The 21,560-nt window shown below is 40.7% G+C and overlaps 1 protein-coding gene across 3 annotated transcripts in view; it reads right to left on the reverse strand.

Annotated features, from left to right (window-relative positions):
• Positions 1 to 20,453, reverse strand: part of ttc3 (tetratricopeptide repeat domain 3) — a 63,050-nt gene extending 42,597 nt beyond the window's left edge. For 2 of the 3 annotated variants that reach the window (XM_062485047.1, XM_062485044.1), the window contains exons 1-17: positions 19,751 to 20,110; positions 18,921 to 19,003; positions 18,645 to 18,687; positions 18,374 to 18,533; positions 18,195 to 18,276; positions 17,924 to 17,977; positions 17,166 to 17,298; positions 16,287 to 16,372; positions 16,119 to 16,213; positions 15,906 to 15,968; positions 15,761 to 15,815; positions 12,371 to 12,533; positions 11,090 to 11,129; positions 10,898 to 11,003; positions 10,735 to 10,771; positions 8,896 to 8,953; positions 8,723 to 8,813 (exon numbers count right to left, since the gene is read on the reverse strand). In XM_062485047.1, coding sequence (XP_062341031.1) covers positions 8,723 to 8,813; positions 8,896 to 8,953; positions 10,735 to 10,771; positions 10,898 to 11,003; positions 11,090 to 11,129; positions 12,371 to 12,533; positions 15,761 to 15,815; positions 15,906 to 15,968; positions 16,119 to 16,213; positions 16,287 to 16,372; positions 17,166 to 17,298; positions 17,924 to 17,977; positions 18,195 to 18,276; positions 18,374 to 18,533; positions 18,645 to 18,687; positions 18,921 to 18,989 — 1,335 coding nt within the window. In that variant the 5' untranslated portion in view covers positions 18,990 to 19,003; positions 19,751 to 20,110. Of the gene's footprint in view, positions 1 to 8,722; positions 8,814 to 8,895; positions 8,954 to 10,734; positions 10,772 to 10,897; positions 11,004 to 11,089; positions 11,130 to 12,370; positions 12,534 to 15,760; positions 15,816 to 15,905; positions 15,969 to 16,118; positions 16,214 to 16,286; positions 16,373 to 17,165; positions 17,299 to 17,923; positions 17,978 to 18,194; positions 18,277 to 18,373; positions 18,534 to 18,644; positions 18,688 to 18,920; positions 19,004 to 19,750; positions 20,111 to 20,426 lie in introns of those variants that run through there. The other variant, XM_062485046.1, reaches the window with a different exon arrangement.
• Between the last annotated feature and the right edge of the window lie 1,107 nt (positions 20,454 to 21,560).

Below are 21,560 nucleotides of genomic sequence, written 5' to 3' on the forward strand. Positions count from 1 at the left end.
AACAAAGAATAGACAAGGAGGTCAGCGGTAGTAAATGAAACCTGCGTTTTTAGCAGCATGATTCATTTGTCACAATGCCAGCAACGAAGTTGTCTATGGCTGCACTGCAGCTACAATTCACAAGATCACCCTTACTAATTAAACGCCGCCCTCGAATAAACGCTGCACCAAAAATGAACGTTATTTAATAAACGCTGCGGCGTTTATTCGAAGAAATACGGTAATTTAAATAAACAAGTTAAGAAATAATGTCAGCTGTTTTCAAAAGCCATTGGTTAATTGACATAAAATAAGGACTTAGAAACTAAGCAGAGCGTCTAGACAAGTTACAATCAATTATGGCGTATCCGTTCTTTGACAACCCTGTGGTGGATGAAGGTGCTCAGATTATACAAAGAGCGTTTATCCCACCAGCCCCAAGGGTCTTCAGAGACAAAAGTAATGCTTCCCTAACCAGTATCTTGGGAACAGTTCAGCAGGCTCAGCATAGTTTATCTAGATATATGTTATTATCCTTCTTAAAAAATATATACATAGAAAAACACTAGCAATTCTTGGATGGCAATGAACACATAAGAGCAGCCTACCATCCTTCGTAGAAAGTAGTAGAAAAGGAGAGTAGAAGACTATAATAGTAGAAATGAGGGTAGCCTAGTAGACTGCAGTCTATGTAAGTAGGTAGGCCTAGACTATGTAGTCTGCTGGAATCACTGACAAGGAAGCAAACTCACTGTAGCCAAGCCTTGACGACTGTTCAGTCTGTCTGCATCTCTGTGTCTTTGCACGTGGAACATTCTTAAACAGGGTTGGTGACTTAAAAAGGTTTAGCAAAGGCAACTATGCCAGGAAATATGAAGGGTATACCTTGCTCCAAAGCAGTACCTAAATATTATCAGAAGTTTTCCAGGTCATCTTGAAACACAATCAAGGAGACTTTTTATTCAATTGTATAAAGCATGTTCATTGTTAAAAGTAGCCTATATGTTGACAAGCCTCATCCTCTCCTTCTGGCTTCCCCAATATTATAGGTGCAATACTGTCCCCATGGGTGTATCCAGGCCCACTGGAAGACTCAGGGGGTGACTGCCTGGTGCCCCCAGGGTTGAAAAAGCGTTTCTAAAATGCTCTCTAGAGTGACAAAAATTAGACTAAGTGCCCTACTGTCTGCCATTCACATTGTGAAATATGCTTGAGTGCCCAGGGTGCCCCTTAATGCAATAAATGATAGTATGCTCTCTATAAATTTCAAAACATGTCTTCATGAGTTCCTTTAAAGTAGAGAAAATGTAATACAGTACCCTATAAGGTGCCCTTACAATGGTCTAAATTGGCCTGTTCCCGTGCCCTTACTTCCAGTGGAAAAGGGTGCTGTTATAAAGTGCCCTTTATGCTGCTCGTACATGACAGTGTCCCAAATGCTGCCCTTTCCAAAGAAGACGATTAGATGCTGTGTCCAACAGTCTCCCCTACAATGTTCCCACTAGGGCATGCTTTCCCAAAGTGAGGCTGTGACGACACTTGGGGTGTCGTCCCATTCCCATTGTTACACTGGTGAGAGCCCATGTCGTGCAGTAGCAGCCCTTTAAATCTTTCCACCCCTGCCCTTCAAACAGCCATAGTGTGCCACTGTCCAAGCCCCCTCTGGATCTGTGGAGGCAGACTATGTAAATTGGAAATCTGGAAATCTGTGGCAACTGTCCATACACTGTCAGCCAGAATAGTAATAATTGGATTTGGATTAAATATGCACACGGAATATAATAATTATATATTTTTAGGCATGTTGAGCAATTTTAAATGACTGTTCTGACAAGCAAAGTGTGCTACAGTTTGGGTCACCTTCTGATCTGAAAGTTTGTGCTGGATCTGTGCAATAATACTTATTTCAGTGAATCCCCATTTTAGTCATGGTTATCTTTGCCTTTTATCTTAAAGCTCAGCATTTAGCTTATCAGTTAATAAATGTGTGTGGCAAAGTTATTTTGAAGTAATTTATTAATTTTGTTAATGATGTGAAGACAAAAACATTAGCCCACATCATTAGCCCACATCAAGTACAATTAACCATGGCCTTCTTCAGTGTTTTAAATTTTATCCTACAATTTTCAATTGCTGCCACGTTCTTTTTTGGGCTATTATTCTCAATCTCCTGTTGAGAATATTGGCCATAGGCTACTGTCAGAACCGTTTCAGACAGCTCATCAAATTACGCTAATTATCAGTAGGCCTAACTGCATATAGTTATGTTAAGTAGATTTGGTAGACCTACAATTTACGCAATATTACGGTCGTAATGGTTTGACAAGTTGTATCACTTACCGTGTTAATTGCGGCAACATTGTCCTTTTTGGGGACAACTCCCCAAAAAATCTATTTACGCTGCTGAAAATAACACCCCTCTGCTGGTTTACGCTTTGCTTTTTGCGACAGAACTCCTCTTTTTGACGATCGCCTGATCTGGGCTGCACAGTCTAAGCTTATTGAGGTCTAGCTTGAATTAGCGTTGCCTGTTAGTGTAACGGAACGTTAGTGTAACGGCTTGAGGCTTAAGTCTAAGTTACATTTACATTTAGTCATTTAGCAGACGCTCTTATCCAGAGCGACTTACAGTAAGTACAGGGACATTCCCCCTAGGCAAGTAGGGTGAAGTGCCTTGCCCAAGGACACAACGTCATTTGGTTTGCATAGCCGGGAATCGAACTAGCAACCTTCTGATTACTAGCCCGATTCCCTAACCACTCAGCCATCTGACTCCCCGTAAATGTAAGGTAAATATAAATGTAAGTCTAAGTTGACGTTTACTCAAGTGAGACTTATTCGTCTTAGCGCAACTTGCATTAGCGACGTTGATGGAACACCCCCCTGAAGGGCCTAGGTATAAGATGTCCAAACATATTCCAAAATACACCATTGGGAGCATTATAAGGAAGTTTAAAACGTATGGAACAGATATAAATAATTGTTGTTGTTTAATAAGGTTTTTTGTCATTATCTTTCATCCACATCACTATAATGTCTTTTGAGGTGAGGGGATTGACTATTTGTTGGAATGCTGCTTCAGCATTCCAAGTATTGTTCTTTGAATATTTATTCAACTTCTTCATATTCTTCTTCTATTTCTTCCTTGACACCTTTCAGCGCCTTCAAATCTTCAGCTATTAAAACCGTTCAGCTATCAAAAAATTCAGCAGTTTCAGGCTATGACTTTTCAGCTTTCTACCTCTTATGTTTGAATTAATATAAATCAATATTCATAATATTTTAACATGGTTTTCCGATGGAGTTTTTTTTCAAATCCTCTCAAACTTCTTAAAACTTCTTCAACTTCCAAATCCTTCTTCTTCCTCAATCTTTCAGCTAGAGCCACCATTTAAACTCTAAAATGTTGACAAAACCCTAAACTATTTTTTTTTTAATTCAGCCTTTTTATATCTATTCAACTTTTTTCAATATCACTGATTATGTTTCATGACTTTTTCAAGCCGTTTCTGAGATTTACATGGGTGTGTACGTGAAACCCTAGAGTGCAGACTGAAAAGCTTAGAGTGGAGGGGAGCTTCGGATGTCGTAGAAAAAATATTTCTAGTTTGCCAGCATTGCCACAATTTTCGCTCTTCATGCTTCATTTTTGGATCAATAGATAGCTAATTTTGTGCTGGTTGTAGACAGTTGTCTGTTGAATCCAACAGACGTACACATTTGTTCAGAGCCCCACGAAAGCGAGACAAAGTCCAACTCTCGCCCCATAGAGACCAATGCAAATCTGGTGACAAAATCGTCAGAGAAAGCAAAAAGAACAAGATTTTGAAACTGCCGGTAGAGTCGTATTTCTGACCGCACAGAAATATAAAGGACATCTCTGGTTTCGGAAGAGTCTTGGGTCTCGGAAAATATCCTTATTTTTTGGATTGGACGTATAGTTTTGCGTCTAAGTTAACTTGTTTGAGGTGTGGATTCTAGCTGCATTTCTGTTATTCTCTGCCCTCAGCGCGTTAGCAATCATAGCTGCACCATCACCGTGGCAACGACAGACACGCACCACTCAGTCTCTCACGCAGGTAATTGGTATTAGCTGATTAGTGGAGTCACAAGACAGAGTTTGATAGTATTTCAACCTAATACAATTTACAAGAGGTGACTCTGCAGGTGCTGCTAATATCTCTTTTACTACTATTGCTAATGGAACCGTTTTATTCTACTACGCCACTGAGTGCGTTTACTTGACCATGAGAAACCCGATTACTAGCAATTGTCGGTTTATGCCATACGATTACTCCGTTTATATGTGTAATTAGTTATGCGATTACTCAATAAGCGCGTCTACATGATTCTTTTCATTAATCGTTGTATGCTCCACGGACAAAACTTGCACCATCATCCTTCTGCAACAAAGTGTCGCCGTGTCTTCCTGTACCGGCCCTACTGCTGTATGTTTCATTCAATCAACACATTGAATCCTACTAAGAAAGCCGAGTAAACGCACTCAATGCACACATCTGCTACTGCTATTACTATCCCAACTATAATTTCAGCTGTTAAGACTATAATATTCTTTTTATGACTAGCTAGCCTAGGCCTACTTCTTCTTCTGTTTAACAGTTCAGCTTTCAGCTTCTCCCGCATTGTATTTCAGCTCTTAGCGTTGTTAGATGATGCAGTTCAGGTTCCACACTGCCTCTTGTGTGACTCACACATTTTTGACATTCATTTCAGCTTGCGGGTATTTTCTCATTTCTGTATTTTCTGCAATTTAAGAAAAATAATTTCATCTTTCAGCATTCCAATGCATTTTCAGCAGGAAATGCCTTTCTAGTTCTGATTGCAAATGTATCAGGGTATATGCAGGAATCCTGAAGTTAATTTCAATACCTTTTTAAGATTTTTTGAAGACCTTCTAAAAATATTTTAAGAGTGGCTAGAAATTGATGTGTAAACCAAGCCCTGGGTATTCTTCTCCGCCTTTGAGAAAATGAAAGCTGAAACGCTCGGTTTTGAAAATGCTGGTTTTATGACATCATAAAACCGAAGGTTACCTCCCCTTTCTCTGCTTTGCCTGCCCAGAGAATCTGGCAAGCCCATGAGAAACTGAGCTACTACGACCGTGCGAGTGCGATATCGGTTTTTACTCTAGTCTAGACATCATGGCTTGCAAACAAACGGAGTACACAAAAAGTTGCTCAGTGTTTTGATGTACAAATGAAAACCAAAATCGTTTTTTAGTTCCTTCATCTGAGCCTCTGAAGACCCAGTGTCTTAATTTAATTTTCTCTGGAAATGCGCCGACACAACTTCCCAAAGTTTTGTATGTCTGCGCCAAACATTTCAGCCACGACTGTTTCCTCAACTTGGGCCAATACAAAGCTGGCCTTGCTGACCGTCTGAAATTAAATTTTGTATCAGTACCAACTCTCCTTGGTCCAGCTACAAACCTCGGACAAATAAGTCAACTAGCGCTATATCATTTTGTTGCTTTACTGTATATAGTTACCTAGCTTGCTACCCTTAGAATGTGGCTGTAACGTTAGCTCTGCAGCTAACAGCTCAGTTGCTGTCGCTAATGTAAAAGTAGATAGCATCAAGTATGTGTGTGAATACACACACTGTAACGCGAGTGTTGTACACTTGTTATTTGGATAACCATTCTGCTGTTGGTGTTATGGTGCTCGCGATATCCGCCTTTACCCTCATTGAAATGACTAAGAGTGTGCACCTCTGCAAACCAGGGTTATCAGATGAGAATGGGCAATTTTGAGGCATCTTACAGCAACGGGGCTACGAGCCATTGCGAGACATCCACTGTAAACATTAGCGCATGGTGCCACCTCTCTCCTCCTCATTAGCATTTAAAGCTACAGACACAAACAGCGCGTCCCGAGGAAAGCTCATTGTGGGCCTGCTCGTAGTGGCTGTAATTCTGCACCAAAGCTGAATTTCGGGAAAGAGACTTCAGATACAGTATCAGGGGACCACTAAGGCCTATATAAATGCATCCAAAAACAGCATGTCATAGGACCTTTAAGACTTTTTTATACCTTTTAAGGGCCTCAATTTCCCCAAAATGGATTTATCAAGTTTTAATACTTTTTAAGACACCGCGGATACCCTGTGTATATACAAACACAAGAAGAATTCTCTCATTAAAAACATTGAGTTTTTGTGTGAGAAGCTTCTCTCCTTCTGAGGTCGATAGGTCATGCTGTGGAGTTCACCCCAGTATACATATACAGGTGCATCTCAGTAATTAGAATATCGTGGAAAAGTTTGTTTATTTCGATAAGTAAATTCAGAAGGTGAAACTCATATTATACAGAGGCATTACCCAAATTCAGTATCTCAGAAAATTTGAATATTACATAAATCAAAAAAAAAAAAAAAGGATTTTTAATACAGAAATGTCAGCATACTGAAAAGTATGTTCATATACATATGCACTCAATACTTGGTCAGGGCTCCTTTTGCATGAATTACTGCATCAATGCCGCATGGCATGGAGGCGATCAGCCTGTGGCACTGCTGAGGTGTTATGGAAGACCAGGTTGCTTGTTCCGGGAGTACAACGGCACTTAGGAATGCTTGGCTGGACCTGATGTTAGTTTCCTCCAGGATCACAATGACTCGTATTGAGAGACTTGTTGCTCTTGTTGGTTAGTTGTAACGGTTTCAAATTCTTGTACTCGCTGTGAAATATTTTTACTGTTGATTGTTTTTTCTACAGGTACACTCTTGCACTCTTGTGGGGAGTTTCATGTTGTTCAATTGTAACTTGTTTAACTGCATGCTCTTATGGTTCTTCCCTTTGGCACTTATTTGGTTTTCCACAATGTATGCTTCATGTTTTGGCTGCTCGCAATGTTTGGGGCTATCTCGTTGTTATGATCAGTGACCTATGCTCTTTTGTAAAGCTCTCTCTTGGAAGTCGCTTTGGATAAAAGCGTCTGCTAAATGCGTAAATGTAAATAATGGCCATCAACTTGTCTGCATTGTTGGGTCTGGTGTCTCATCTTCCTCTTGACAATAATTCAAGCACAGTGACATCATGGTCATTAAACCAGGTTCTGGTACTTCTGGCAGTGTGGGCAGGTGTCAAGTCCTGCTGGAAAATGAAATCAGCATCTCCCCAAAGCTTGTCAGCGGATGGAAGCATGAAGTACTATAAAATGTCCTGGTAGATGGCTGCATTGACTTTGGACTTGATAAAACAGTGGACCTACACCAGCAGATGACATGGCTCCCCAAATCATCACTGACTGTGGAAACTTCACACTGGACTTCAAGCAACTTGGATTCTGTGCCTCTCCACCTTTTTTTCCCCAGACTCTGGGACCTTGATTTCCAAATGAAATGCAACATTTACTTTCATCTGAAAAGAGGACTTTGGACCACTGAGCAACAGTCCGGTTCTTTTTCTCCTTCGCCCAGGTAAGGACGCTTCTGACGTTGTCTCTGGCTTGACACGAGGAATGCGACAGTTGTAGCCCATGTCCTGGATACATCTGTGCGTGGTGGCTTTTGATGCAATGACTCCAGCCTCAGTCCACTCCTTCTGAATTTCCCCCAAATTCTTGAATGGCCGTTGCTTCACAATCCTCTCAAGGCTGTGGTTATCCCTGTTGCTTGTGCACATTTTTCTACCACACTTTTTCCTTCCACTCAACTTTCTATTAATATGCTTGGATACAGCACTCTGGGAACAGCTAGCATCTTTAGCAATGACCTTTTGTGGCTTACCTTCCTTGTGGAGGGTGTCAATGATTGTCTTCTGGACAACTGTCAGGTCAGCAGTCTTCCCCATGATTGTGTAGCCTACTGAACCAGCCTTAGAGACCATTTAAAGGCTCAGGAAACCTTTGCAGGTGTTTTGAGTTAATTAGCTGATTAAAGTGGGACATCATGAGTCTACAATATTGAACTTTTTCACAATATTCAAATTTTCTGAGATACTGAATTCATTAGATGTAAGCCATAATCATCTAAATTAAAATAAACACTTGAAATGTTTCACTCCGTGTAATGCCTCTGTATAATATACGAGTTTCACCTTTTGAATTTACGGATCGAAATAAACTAACTTCGATATTCGAATTTACTGAGATGCACCTGTAGACAAGGGTCTCAATTGTTGAGGATTAGGCTTCAGTGAGTTACGACAATGACAGGTATACCCTTTAAAAAGAGTACAAACATGCATATCACCTGCTGTGCCATGTAGGGAAATATTCTGTGGAAACTATATTTGAAATTGTTTAATCCAGTGAATATAAGGCTGTTTGTAACCCATGGCCTGCATTCATCTGACCACTCTGCCTTGAATGGTTCCATGATCTGGCATCGTTCTAATAAACCAAGTCAACCCTGTTGTGCGTCTTTCCAGCCACCGACTGACAGAGACATGGTAGGTCACAATAGGTCATTTTGTGAACTTCCTCATATTATGTAAACACGTGACAAAATTGTAACTATGACATGAGGCCTCGAGACAGCAAGGAGACAGGAGGACCTTTCAGTACATGATCAGTTACAATTTTGTCACATATCTCTTTGAAAGATAGAAGACACTTCTACTTGTTTACTCCATTGTATGAAAGTCAGTCTGTAACCTAACCTCTTCACTCATTAGACTCATCTGTACCATGATTTTGTAAAGCAAGTTTAGGCTTTACATTTAGATTTCAGACTAACGGTATGATGCATGCTATGGTTAACTGGACAAAACAATCTGTACCTTCTCCTTTGGCTTCTGGCTTCTGCCCTTAGATTTGAGTTTCTCTGTGGTGTTGTGCTCCAATCTGTCACTCTTTTTATCAGCAGTATCCCTTAGAAAATACAATAGATGAGACTTAAGACATCACAACTTTTTCTTACAAGCCAAACAAAATGTTGACAGTCAACACTCACGTTTTAGTTTTAAGCCCATTAGTTGTATCTGCTGAATATGTATCCCCTTCATTCTTCACTGTGGAGGAAAACAATAACTTTTGACATCCCTGTGGCAAAAGCATCCCGATCATTGACAGCTTGGTGGCCATATTTCAGCGTATTACTTAAGAATGTTCCTACTGGAGGCTCAAGTCAAATGAAATGAGGTTCTCAGTTTGCTCCTGCTTTATCTAGGCTGATGGTCACATTCCTGACATCAGTCCCATAAGAGGGCAGGAAACCTGAGCTTTAACAGAAACCAGACGTGTGTCCTGGAACTTTAGGACTAACAGGTCTAATAACTGGAGAACCAATCAAATCACTTAACCATTGTGTTATCTTCGGGTCATTCTGACCCATCAGTCACTGTGACCCACCGTCGTATTGCGACTACTTTACCACATACAAAAACAAAGTGAAGCATTTTCTTTTAACCGTCGGGCTGTCTCAGACCCCCCACATTGCAACGGTTAAAAGAAAATGCTTTTAATTTGTTTTTGTATTGGGTAAAGTTGTTGCAACACAATGGTTCGTTGTGAACCTTCGGGTCATGTGACTCGAAGGCAGCACAAGGGTTAAATACATAGACACGTAGGTCCATTGGTTGTCAAACATGTTTTTCACTGACAAATCTTTACTGAAGCAGCTAGCTTAAACACAGTTAGAAACATTCTTGTGAAGCCATCCTGAGGCAAGTTGTTAACATTAGCTAGTAGGGGTGTAACGATACACTCAATTAACGATTCGATAAGCATCACGATACTGGGTTCACGATACGATATGTATCTAGATATGTTAAACCTCTAAAAGATTCTGAAATTTAACAACTTCAAGAATGTGCAATATTTCAGGATTTTATTTAAACTTCTGTAAGTAACAACATTTGTGTTTTAATTTGTGTCACTGAACAACAAAACTGATGTTTTACATGAAATTAGTTATGGATTATAATTGAAGAAAAAAACTTCTGTTCAAGTAAGTTAAACTCAACATAAACGGCTTTCAAATTTGGGTTTGTTTGTTTGGGTTACTTACTGGTTGTAGTCGCACCCATTGCAAGACTTTTTTGTTGTGGTACGGTTTTAAATGAGACAAAATGAGGTAGCCTGAAACATAAATAGAAGATGCCCCGTCCACTAATAAATCTGACGTCTGGCAGCATTTCGGCTTTCCAGTCACTCGAGAAGAGGACAGTAAAAAAACAAGACGTCAGAAGCCAGACTTATAAGTGGACAGGGCATCTTCTATGCTGCTAGGCTACTGCCCAGTTCAAGCTGTGAATGCTCAATGCTGTGAGCACACGTGACGCAAGTGCAAGAGGTTGCGTGTTGGTAGCTCAACCAATAGGATAAAACGGATGTCATATCTAAAAAAAATCGCCATGACTCTCCATATTGTAAAATTTTTGCACCGCAATGTATTGTTCCACGATATATTGTTACACCCCTATTAGCTAGCAAATACTTTTACATGCAGAACTTTGACAAAATACTTATCAAGCTCTTTAAATATATACATTTGTTTGTTGACTAAATGTTTCTAAGACCATTTATATTAGGGATGCACCGATCCATCGGCATCGAACGATATTTAGCTTGTTAACGGGTGACATGCACCTGTTGTTTGACGTGTGTGAATTACTGCATTTCAACACCAATATCAATCCCAGAAAACCCTGACATTAAGACTTGCTTTTTTATGAAGCACTCAGACCAAATGGTCCAGATCAGGAGGTTAACACATCCCTCTCTAATCTCAATGTAAATGTATCCTTCCACAGGCCTCCTCACAAACAGATAGTACTAAGAAACCACTCACCTGTATGTGTCCGAGTGTCCCTCTCAACTCCCAGACTCTGAATTTGGAGATATGGGAGAGTGGCTGACAAATGAATGCATTATATGACAAATTCATAGACAAATAGACTCATTCCAAGCATCATAAATCAGATCCAGGTCGGAGGTAGCTGTGGTAGTCTAACCTTTTTCTGAAGGGCTTTAGTGGTGCTCTGAGGTTCTGTCTTGCTTGTAGATTTCACACCCTGTGATTTATCTTCTTCCAAATCTGTTCTGGTGGCACTATCTGGTCTACAAAAAAAACAAACACAATGAATGATTATCAGAATATTTTATTTAGGTTGACATGATGCACAAAATACAAAGTCAATACCTACCTGTTACTTGGGGACTTCTTGATTTGTTGTTTTTTCTCAGCTGAAAACAAGCACAGGGGGAAAATATGAACATAGTGTCAGATTGGTGTCAGATTGCACCAACCTGGTGAGATTGTAAAACAACAGGGAGAACACATTTACATTGTGGATAGGCAGTCCTGGTAATCAGTGCTTCTGACAGTGCCACGTGTCAGTTCCCTGCATGCTGTCATGCTAGTTAGTACCATGAAAACCAATAGTTCACAATTATTGCATATTTTTACGGACCTGTCACAAAATGGTGGGTGTAGCAAGATATACTCGTCATTTGTTACACATGAAAATAATGCCCATAATCATGATAATGGCGTCAGATTTATGTTGCTTGAAAATGCTGTTGCGCGTTACAAGTGACTAATCCCTTGGTTTCCGCCCCCAAATTGTAATGTTACCCAAGTATGTTGACTTGCGCAAGCAGACATGAACTGGGTGTGTTAACCTGAGAGAGTGGCAGCACTCTCCAAGCAGTCTCTCTCGCAAGGTGCCTTCTGTCTCTCCCTGTGTTTGTTTCTCGCTCAGGGCTGCCTGATAAACTTTCGGTTGTTTCATTTGTACACAAGGACTTCTATTGCGCGAGTGGCAGTTCATATCGGCGCATGTAAAATAATACATTTTACTTATGGGGAGCATGTTTTATGACGTTTACGACTTTTGACAAATCTGACACCCTAGTCAATCTTCATCAATGTAATGTAGGGTATGCAAATTAAGACAACTATGCATCAGCATGCAAGGTCATTGATTAATACCATGTTGTACCACAACAAAAGGGTGCGACTAAATCAGGTACTGGTGCGACCAACTGTGAAAGTTTAAAATTAACAGGGTGATGAAGAGGTTAGGAAGAACATTCTCGAAGGAGGAAGGGGGCCAGGGTGACTAATCTGTGACTTATGTATTCTTGTCTCAAAAGGGGTTGTTATGTGTCTGGGAGTGAACAACATCTTACCAAGAACAGAGGAAAGGGAAGCAGCCAAGGGGTAACGGCTGGGAAAGTTCAGATTTGAAGGCCCTGTGTTTGGGTTACTACTGTTCTGAGAAATTATGTAGCTCGTCTGGAGCCCTGCCCCTGCCTAGACATGACCATCCAACGCCTCAATTGCATGCAATTCAGTTAAAAGCAATTCATTTGTCACACAAATCAAACACATGCTACTGTAAACAGGAAACCAACTTCAAAGATAGGCATTTGTTGATAAGCATCGAATGGTTGCGTCTGTCCAAGGTAGTCAGTGAGTTTACCTTTGATTTCTTCAATCTCAATAGAAAACTTGGCATATTGCTGTTGGAGGTCTCTCATCCCATCTGTGTCCTCCCTACACAGGCTTTGGGCCAATATATTGCTGTCCAAGGCCCGTCTGTGCTCCTCAAGGTTGAACAGGGCCTCACAGAAGCGGTAGTGACCCTGAGACACACAGACCCAGAGTGATTCAGCGAGGAAGCTTGTAAAGACCATGTGTGACCCAGCGTAAACATGAGTGTTGTGAGTAGTGCAGGAGCAGACACGGCCGTGCACCGTGTCTGCGGTGTCTGCTGACAGACGTCATTCACTGGCGTGCACTACTATTATCTCACATTCATTATCATTATTATTATTCCCACCCTAACTAGCGTACTACAAATCTTTCACGAGTGCTAAGAATACACTGATCTAGTTGGTTTGATTTGGCTGTTAACTGTTGAACTAGGACAAAAGTAGGGCCTTTGAGACACTATTTCGGTGAAGCTTTCCATGCGCCAGGCATGCGCTGGGCTTTGTGTATCTGTCGATAACCGATACGATACCGTTGTTGAATTAATAATAAACTGTATATCTTCCACCTTATACCTTCCTTCCACCATGTGGAAGAGACTAAAGGCATCCGACTTTCCGAACTAAACATTACTTTCCTAACTAAGACAAAAACAGAACTACAAAGTCCTTGTAAACATTTTCAATTATACATTTAGAACGATTTAGCCAAAGTTTTTAGCATGAGTGCAATGCCAGAACAGGTGAACCACTGTCTCTGGGTGCTCTTCACAGAAGGTACAATTAAAAAGTATACCCTTTTTAAACTTCCTCATGTAATGACTTCCAGGATAGTATCTATGGATAATCTTAAAGGAAACTTCTTTAACTTTGTTAAATAATAAGTATGTTTGGGGTAACATCCAGACTTTTTTCCAACAAATATTCAACAAAACAATTCCAATAGGGAACTACAGAGGGTACATTGGAAATTGTGGGGTGTGCTTGCGTCGGTTGCAGATGGGTATGTTTCCAGGGTGTGAATATCAACACCCTGTATTTTTGTACACCCTTCGACTGGTTAGCTCCTGCGATTCCCACACAGCAGTATAGAAGTTAGCTAGCTCTACAATTTACCGGGGCTAGGTCTGAATCTAGGAGCAAAACGGAACATAGCTGCAGGTATATGCAGGTAGCAACACTAGTGCTAAATAACCATTTAGCTGGTCGGCTCCATGACGCCGGGTAAGTAGGGCTTGTGAGACTGCTCACCAAAAGAACGAAGGGGAACCCACTTGTCTAGCAGATTAACCCTCGTGCTGCCTTCGGGTCACATGACCCAAAGGTTCATAACGAACCATCGTTGTGTTTACCCAATTTTACCCAATACAAAAACAAATTAAAATAATTTTCTTTTAACCATCGCAATGTGGGGGGTCTGAGACAGCCTAGCTGTTAAAAGAAAATGCTTCACTTTGTCTTTGTATGCGGTAAATTTGTCGCAATACCACGGTGGGTCACAATGACTGATGGGTCAGAATGACCCGAAGATAACACAAGGGTTAAGACATGTTCGTAGGTACCTAGCGAAAAGTAGCTTCAACTTTCCTAGAGAAAGGGCTCGCTGATATCGCTGTATGTCTTACTAGAACGTCGTATGTATGTATCATTGCTAACGTGTGCTGATGTTGTGACGTTAGGCTAGCACTGAGTTCCCTTGTGCAACACAAGGCACTTTTTGCCACTAACACTTAATTCAAGCCTAAATAAACATTTTGACACCTACGTTGTCTATGTAGTCAAAATATTGAGGGATCCTTAGGGGTGGGAAAACAATAATAAATATATGAGAGAGAACAATGACCCCAATGACACTGGGAGAAGATACAACATTATACAACTCTTCCAGCATGCGACACACGTGCTGCTGACGAATGACGTAGGATGTGCTGCGACGAAAAAAATCATTATCAGCCCGTGGATCTGTTAATTTTTCCGATCCCCGATCCAGCTATTTTGCTAATATCGGGGCCGATATCCAATCTTAATATCGGATCGGTGCACCCAGGGCCGGAGTGGGACTCATTTTCAGTCCTGGAGTTTCATGCCTTAGACCTGCCCACTTTAGTTCACGACTGACTATATTAAAATAATGTAATTAAAACCGTAGATTACAAGTATGCAATAGTGCACTGTTCTCTGCAGCATTGTAATTAATTGTTAACAATTGTAAACATTTATTTCTCACCACAAATCTCACCTTTTTACAAAGCTTTCAAATTAAGTCAACTCAGTTTCATTAATGTATTGCTGAATCATCAGGTATCATTAATTATCTCAGGGCACTTTTCATTGAGCAGGTGTACACACCATGCTCTTCATTACTATTAGTTCTTTTAATTCTTATATTTACTCAATGACAATCCTACCTGCCCATTCTGGTGTGTTGGGCTCATGACTGGAGCTTGATAACGTTACTGTACTGGGCCTGGCTCGTTACTGATAGCAGCAAACAGGACTAGAGGCTGCTGAAGAGCTACAAGAAAAAGTTTGATACATGAACGGTGGTTTGCAGATGGGTTTTTTTGCACGGCCGCCAGCATCTTGCACTGCTCCTAACTACCTTAGTGTTATCTTTTGGTCGTCTCGTCGTCTTCATTTGTCGTTTTGAGAATTTTTTTTACTCAGCTTAGAACATTTGGCCGCGTCAGTTTCTAGAGCTTTTTTTTATTTTTTTTATTCTGGCCTTTTCAGCGCCGCCTTTGCGCTTTCTGTTCTCTGACATTTTTTATTTTGAGCACGGTGCCCTCGTCAGGGGTGGGGCCACAGAATCAAAAGATAATCACGTAATCATTAACCTGCAGGCTCCACTCAGAGTGGGGCTGCGACAAAATAATAAATTTTTTAAAGTGTGGCCGTGGTAAAATAAAAATAAAAAAGTGTGGCCGCGGTAAAATAATAAATTAAAAGAGAAGGGCTGCTGTGAGTGCAGGCAGCCTAGGGATAGCATCCATGTTTCAACCCAGTGCCATGACAACACCGGCCCTCGCGGCCCAAAAAAAAACAGACAGGCCCGACGGGAGTGCTCCCGATTAGCCAATCCGCTTTTGTGACCATACTTAATTGTTAATTTTCTAATGTTAATTAGAAAATATCAATACAAACACATGGCTTTTTCCAATTATATCGTTTGTTTGAAATGATCAATGATCTGCTTAGTGCAAAATTCGACTGGACTCGATATTGTTAACTACTTCTCCTTTTTGGCTATTTTATCAGCCAGTACTGAATGGTTTCCAGAAAAACAGGCACTGGGGGTTGTTCATCTAAATGCACTGTGATTGTGCTTCTGTAAAGTTTTCAATGATGCCAAAGTCAACCAGTCAAATATAGAGTTTTACCTTTGACCATCCCGGTTTAATCAATGTAGCCCTTTTCCCATCACCAACAGCCTTCCTGCAAAAAAATACAAAAAAAGTTAATAAACCTACTATTACTACCTAAATCTTAAATAGGATTTGAACTTGTAGAACTTGCTGATCTTACAGGTATTTCTCACTGCGTATATAGCACAATGCTCTGTTTCCATAGATTATATGGTTTTCAGGGCTGTAGAAAATAAGACAGTACAAGATTAGGAAGCCCATGTAAAACTGATGAAAGTTTAACATCTTTTAACACGCAACAAAAACCTAACCCCTCTATTCAACTCAGGTTATATAAGATTTTGTCACACATGCTTATCAGATACACACTTACTGATATTTAAGGGCTTTGGTGTAATACTTGACAGCCGACTCATATTTCTTCTTTTGAAAGTGATCATTTCCTTTACTTTTCATGTCTTCACTTTTCTATAGAAGACATTTTGAAAGAAGTTATTAATCTCTCTGTCACGAATACAAGTGAGCACAGACAGTTTCTTACCTCAATAAACCATTGGCTTGGACCACTGCTAAGCTCCTTGATCATGTTCTTCTTATCAACCCCCATGGCTTGTGTATGGTGGGCATCTGATGTTTGGGAAAATAATAATAAAAAGAGAAATCAATTTAAGATGTTTCCCAAGTTCTGCTAGCCTGGTCCTAAATAGACTCTCGTACATTTCATTTGTAGAGAGTCTGGGCTCTCTCTATTGACAAGCGTTAACTTCCTTGAAGGCGGGTAATCTGTTGAAGTTTAAAACTATTTGATCTGCCCAGAGCCACTCTGAATCTGCCATAACCAATCGCTAGCGTTTGCCTTAGCCAACTCCTTCACGACTAACGGAGCTAGCTGGAAAATCAAACGAACCCCGTGGGGATCAAAGATTGTTCTTGCTCCGGCTTTATCTTCTGGATATTCGGCAGCGTTGCCACAAAGGACCGAATGGCTTCGCTCGCATCTTTCTCCGCCGCCATTACGGAACTACACCACAGCCTAGCGCACAACATCAACGTCATCGTTCTCAGCCACTCCCTCTGTTCGCTGATTGGACAGGTAGAAAGTTAACCGGAGACATCTGACTTACATACCTCAAGCCCAGACACAGTACAGAACCAAAATCTAAATTGAGCGGAAGTACGTAGGAGGGCAGAGCCAGGCTAAAGTGCTGCAGCATTTTCAAATAAGTAACCGCTTGTGGTAACCTTTCGGTCTAAAACCACACTGCCCCTCCCATGTGCTGCCTTAAACAAGAGGGTGCTTGTGGAGTCATGCTCTATAAAGTATGTCAGTGGATGACAGACGAGTAGCCTACATGTGCTATTCAACAAGCTCAGATTTTACGTAAATCCTTCATTTGGCGTGACTGCCGTGTCGTCTTACACTCTGAGAAGACCATCTGCAGGGCGGTGTAGACGATGCCTTGGTGGCCCAGCTCCAGGACTCTCTGGCGGATACGGGGCTCTCCCGTGCGCTCCAGCCATAACAGCGCGTCGTTAAGGACATCCGGAGAGTGCTGGTGGGTCAGTGGGATATTTCATCATGGCTTGGTAGACAACATAGCTGCTAGCATCTTATGTTCTCTATTGATTACAGTGGACTGGATGCATCAGGTCAACAGTGACTTTACGCCAGGGTTAGTACTGCTTGAGCAGGTTACCTATAAGCCATCTTTATCTTAACCCTTGTGTTATCTTTGGGTCATTCTGACCCATCAGTAATTGTGATCCACCGTCGTATTGCGACAACTTTACCGCATACAAAAACAAAGTGAAGCATTTTCTTTTAACCATTGGGCTGTCTCAGACCCCCCACATTGCAACGGTTAAAAGAAAATTATTTTTATTTGTATTGGGTAAACAACGATGGTTCGTTATGAACCTTTGGGTCATGTGGCCCGAAGGCAGCACAAGGGTTAAAGACTGATTTCTTTGTGGAATCCTTAAAGGCAGGGTAGGTAATGTTGAGAAGCACTTTTTGTCACATTTGTTGAAATAAATCCTGTCTGTCTGCCTGCCTTATGAAAGTATAAATGTCAGTTCATTATTTTTATATTGACAGGTAGAGGGGACAAGAAGTTGCTCAATATGTATGACATGTTTATAATAGAGGCTTGAATGACATGCAGAGTTCCTTCTTACCAAGTTGAACTTGTTGCTTATCCAGACCATGTGCCTTGTTTGGTCATCTCGTAGCTGGGAAGGCAAACATTTATTAATAACGATAACAATGCTTCTAATGTGAAATACATCGGTAGAAGAGCCTATTCTATTAATGACAAACACACATACAACAAAAAGGAATCATTGGACATGCTGGCTTAATATTTAGATAACCATGTGTGTAAAAGGATAATCATGAACAACTCATGTGAATTTAAGAAGTACTTGTGTTATGCCCAGCACTACTTACAGATCCTTTCTCCATTGCTCTGAGGACTGCTTCCAATATCTCTATTTTATGCAATTTCTTCAGACTCAAGTCATTGCTGACACTGGAAAAATAACAAACTTAATTCTTCCATCTAAAGACAAACTGTAAAGATTTGACAAATATAAAACATTGATTAAAATTGTTATTATTATTCTTACTTTGAGTCTATAAAGCCCACTTGCACAGCCCAACGGGTGATTCTGTTACATTCCTGGCGTGATAGTACAATATGGTACCAGAAAGCGGCCACATTCATCAACTCGGCAACTTTCTTCTTCACGCTGATGGGAATTTTATTCCACCTCTCATAAATGACATCTGTGAGAAACATATGACAATGCACAAGCAAAGTACTGAATTTGTTCCTGCATTTGTACCACTAAATAAAACAATCAGAAAAACTATGAAATTCGTCGCTTTGCTCTTTACCTGGAGGCTGAAGCGCCACAAAGGGACCGTCTCTCTCGTAGATCTGATAAGGAAACGTGGTTACGCCATTAAAGAGCATGTTAGCTACTGCAGCAATCACTACTTTGACACTTCATTACTGAGTAACTTGGTCTGCTTAAAATATTTACTAAATACTGAATTACTAGCTACATCCATTACAATACCGACAGTCAAAAATGTTGGTGAATTTATCGACTTCAAAACAGGTTAACTAGGAATTAAGGCCACATCCTCGAACGTTCGCAGACAACTTACAAGTTTTGCCCCGCGCTGCATGTTCGTGCATTCCAAAATCTCCGAACCGGAGTCCTCTGAATCTGACATTTTGTTAGAAAAGCCTGCAACAAATTTTAGAAGAGAGTTTTTAGTCAATAAAAAGTATAATTTGTGAGTCGAAGTTATGAACGTAGCTGTTAGTTTCCTGGTTGAGCAACTTTTTACACATTCTTTAACCCTCGTGCTGCCTTCGGGTCACATGACCCAAAGGTTCATAACGAACCATCGTTGTGTTTACCCAATACAAAAACAAATTAAAATAATTTTCTTTTAACCTTTGCAATGTGGGGGGTCTGAGACAGCCCAACGGTTAAAAGAAAATGCTTCACTTTGTCTTTGTATGCGGTAAATCTGTCGCAATACGACGGTGGGTCACAATGACTGATGGGTCAGAATGACCCGAAGATAACACAAGGGTTAATAAGCTTTGTCATACAACATACTACCTGTAACTTTACCAACCTGACATTCATTTACCAGTAGCCAAATTCACTGCTACTTAGCGTTCTAAATAACGTTATCGTCTAGTAAATCTGGCTAATACGACGACGTACCAACGTTATGTTAGCTTGCTAACAAGGAGCGGGCTCGCTACCACTCCTCATGCTTTCCTCACTATGCTTTACATTAGAACACTATCCCATTAAAATGAAGCATATAGCTATCTAGCTGACGAAAACCTCACGAACGAAGGAATCAAACTAGCAGCGAAGACACCCTGAAGCGCAAACAAATCACTCAAAATTGCGGGCTTGAGGTAAAAACTATGACGTAGTGCAAACAAAACAAACCTAGTTGCTCACTTACACTTTTTTTGATGAGTTCCTAAAGAATCATTCAGTCGTAGAGTTCGGTACCATGCTCAATTGACCAGGGATCAGACGGACGAGTTGTGTCTTTGATGGCTAGTCTAAAAGCACGTAACTACACTACTAGCTAGAGCACACATTCAATGAGCTAGCCTTGTAAACCATGATAACAAACGTCTCTTCCATAAGTTATCCCGAACCGACCCACGGTGTCTCAGGATACAAGCAGGGTAGTTTATTTTCAACGACTGAAAATGCACAAAGACTTGTTTTTAAAAGATAATAGTCTACTGATCTTTCGATATGAGTAGGCAGGCGACCACAACAAACAGACATGAGTGCGTCTGCAACATGCTTCGACATGTATAGTTCAATAAACCTAATAACCCACCCACCCTCTACCATTTCCGGAAACACGAAACGGCAAAGATTAGACACATCTACTAAAATTGCCACACTTGCACATGGTTAACAATACTTTGGAATCACATGGCATCTCAACAACCAATTCGAAAAATAACCTAAATAAGAAAATACCAAAATTATACCTGCTAAGCAAACGATACAATTAAGAAAAAATCCAAAGCATTCCCATTCAACACAATAATATGATTTACATTCGGATGACAAAAAAGAATAAGAATAGCTAGCTCTTGTTCATTTATTTATTTATTACCGTGTGTGGATGATAATTATGATGATAATATACCAGAGAATGTCACTCTCGGGAAACTTCCGGGGTCTGAACTGGTTGCAGTTCCACTCTGGTTCCATATGAGGGCGCTCACCAGTGAGTGCAGAATGAATGGAGGTCTATGGAGCTATACCCCTCTAAATCCACTTTTCTCAGGATATAATTTTTTGTCTAGTAATTTGAATGTTGCATTCTAAATGGAAGGCAAAGAAAATACACACTGCTGGGTGTTAGATTTTTTTAAAGTCGCTTTTTGTTCTAAAAAGACTTTTAAAATGTAAATGACGTCATACAATCAGCATTCATTAGCAGAATGCTAGCTTGTTATGGGCAACAACGACTCACCCTGTAAGAAATAGAAAGGACATAAGTACTCGTTCATTCAACTTTCGACCTATAATCCATTTTGAACTTGCAAAAACTACAATCAAATCTGAGATTTCTCAACGACAATCAGGCGAAAGTGACAAATTTAGCCGTCTAGCTCCATTGACTCCCATTCATTTTGCACTCATTGCCTCATGCCGGCGATCGCCCCCAGTGGAACGTTAGTGGAACTGCAACCAAATCGGAACAATGGGGCTTAAAGATCCTGTAAAGTAAATTCCATGTTTTGCTTCTAAGTACATTATATACATGTGAAATGAGTTCCTGAAAGCATGTGCAAAGCGCTAAAACTTTTTCACACTGAAATGTGGAGTTAAACCGAAGAACAGTTTCTTTTCCGTTTTCAGATCAGGTTTTAATGGGCGGAGCCCAAAAATGCCCTAACCACGTCATTTCGCCCTATCTACGTCAGATCACTGAATGGCTCCTCCTGCTGTACTGTTATTGTAGCCTACATCAGCTAGCTAGCTAGCTTCAGGATGTCTCCCACCACCCGCAACTGTATCTTCCCTGGATGCAAGAACTCCAGCTGCGCTGCAACGCCATTTAAGTTCCCTATTGATAATGAAAGGAAAAATAGGTGGATAGATTTTGTGAAGAGCCACGCTCAAGGAAAGCTTCGGATAAACTCCAACAGCCGCTGCACTGACCATTTAACGGCGGACAGTTTTAACATGGACCAGAGACAGACGGGGTTCACCAACACACGGCTTCTCTTGCAGCGCGGAG

Source organism: Osmerus eperlanus, chromosome 19 (assembly GCF_963692335.1).
Source record: "Osmerus eperlanus chromosome 19, fOsmEpe2.1, whole genome shotgun sequence".
NCBI classification, from domain to species: domain Eukaryota; kingdom Metazoa; phylum Chordata; class Actinopteri; order Osmeriformes; family Osmeridae; genus Osmerus; species Osmerus eperlanus.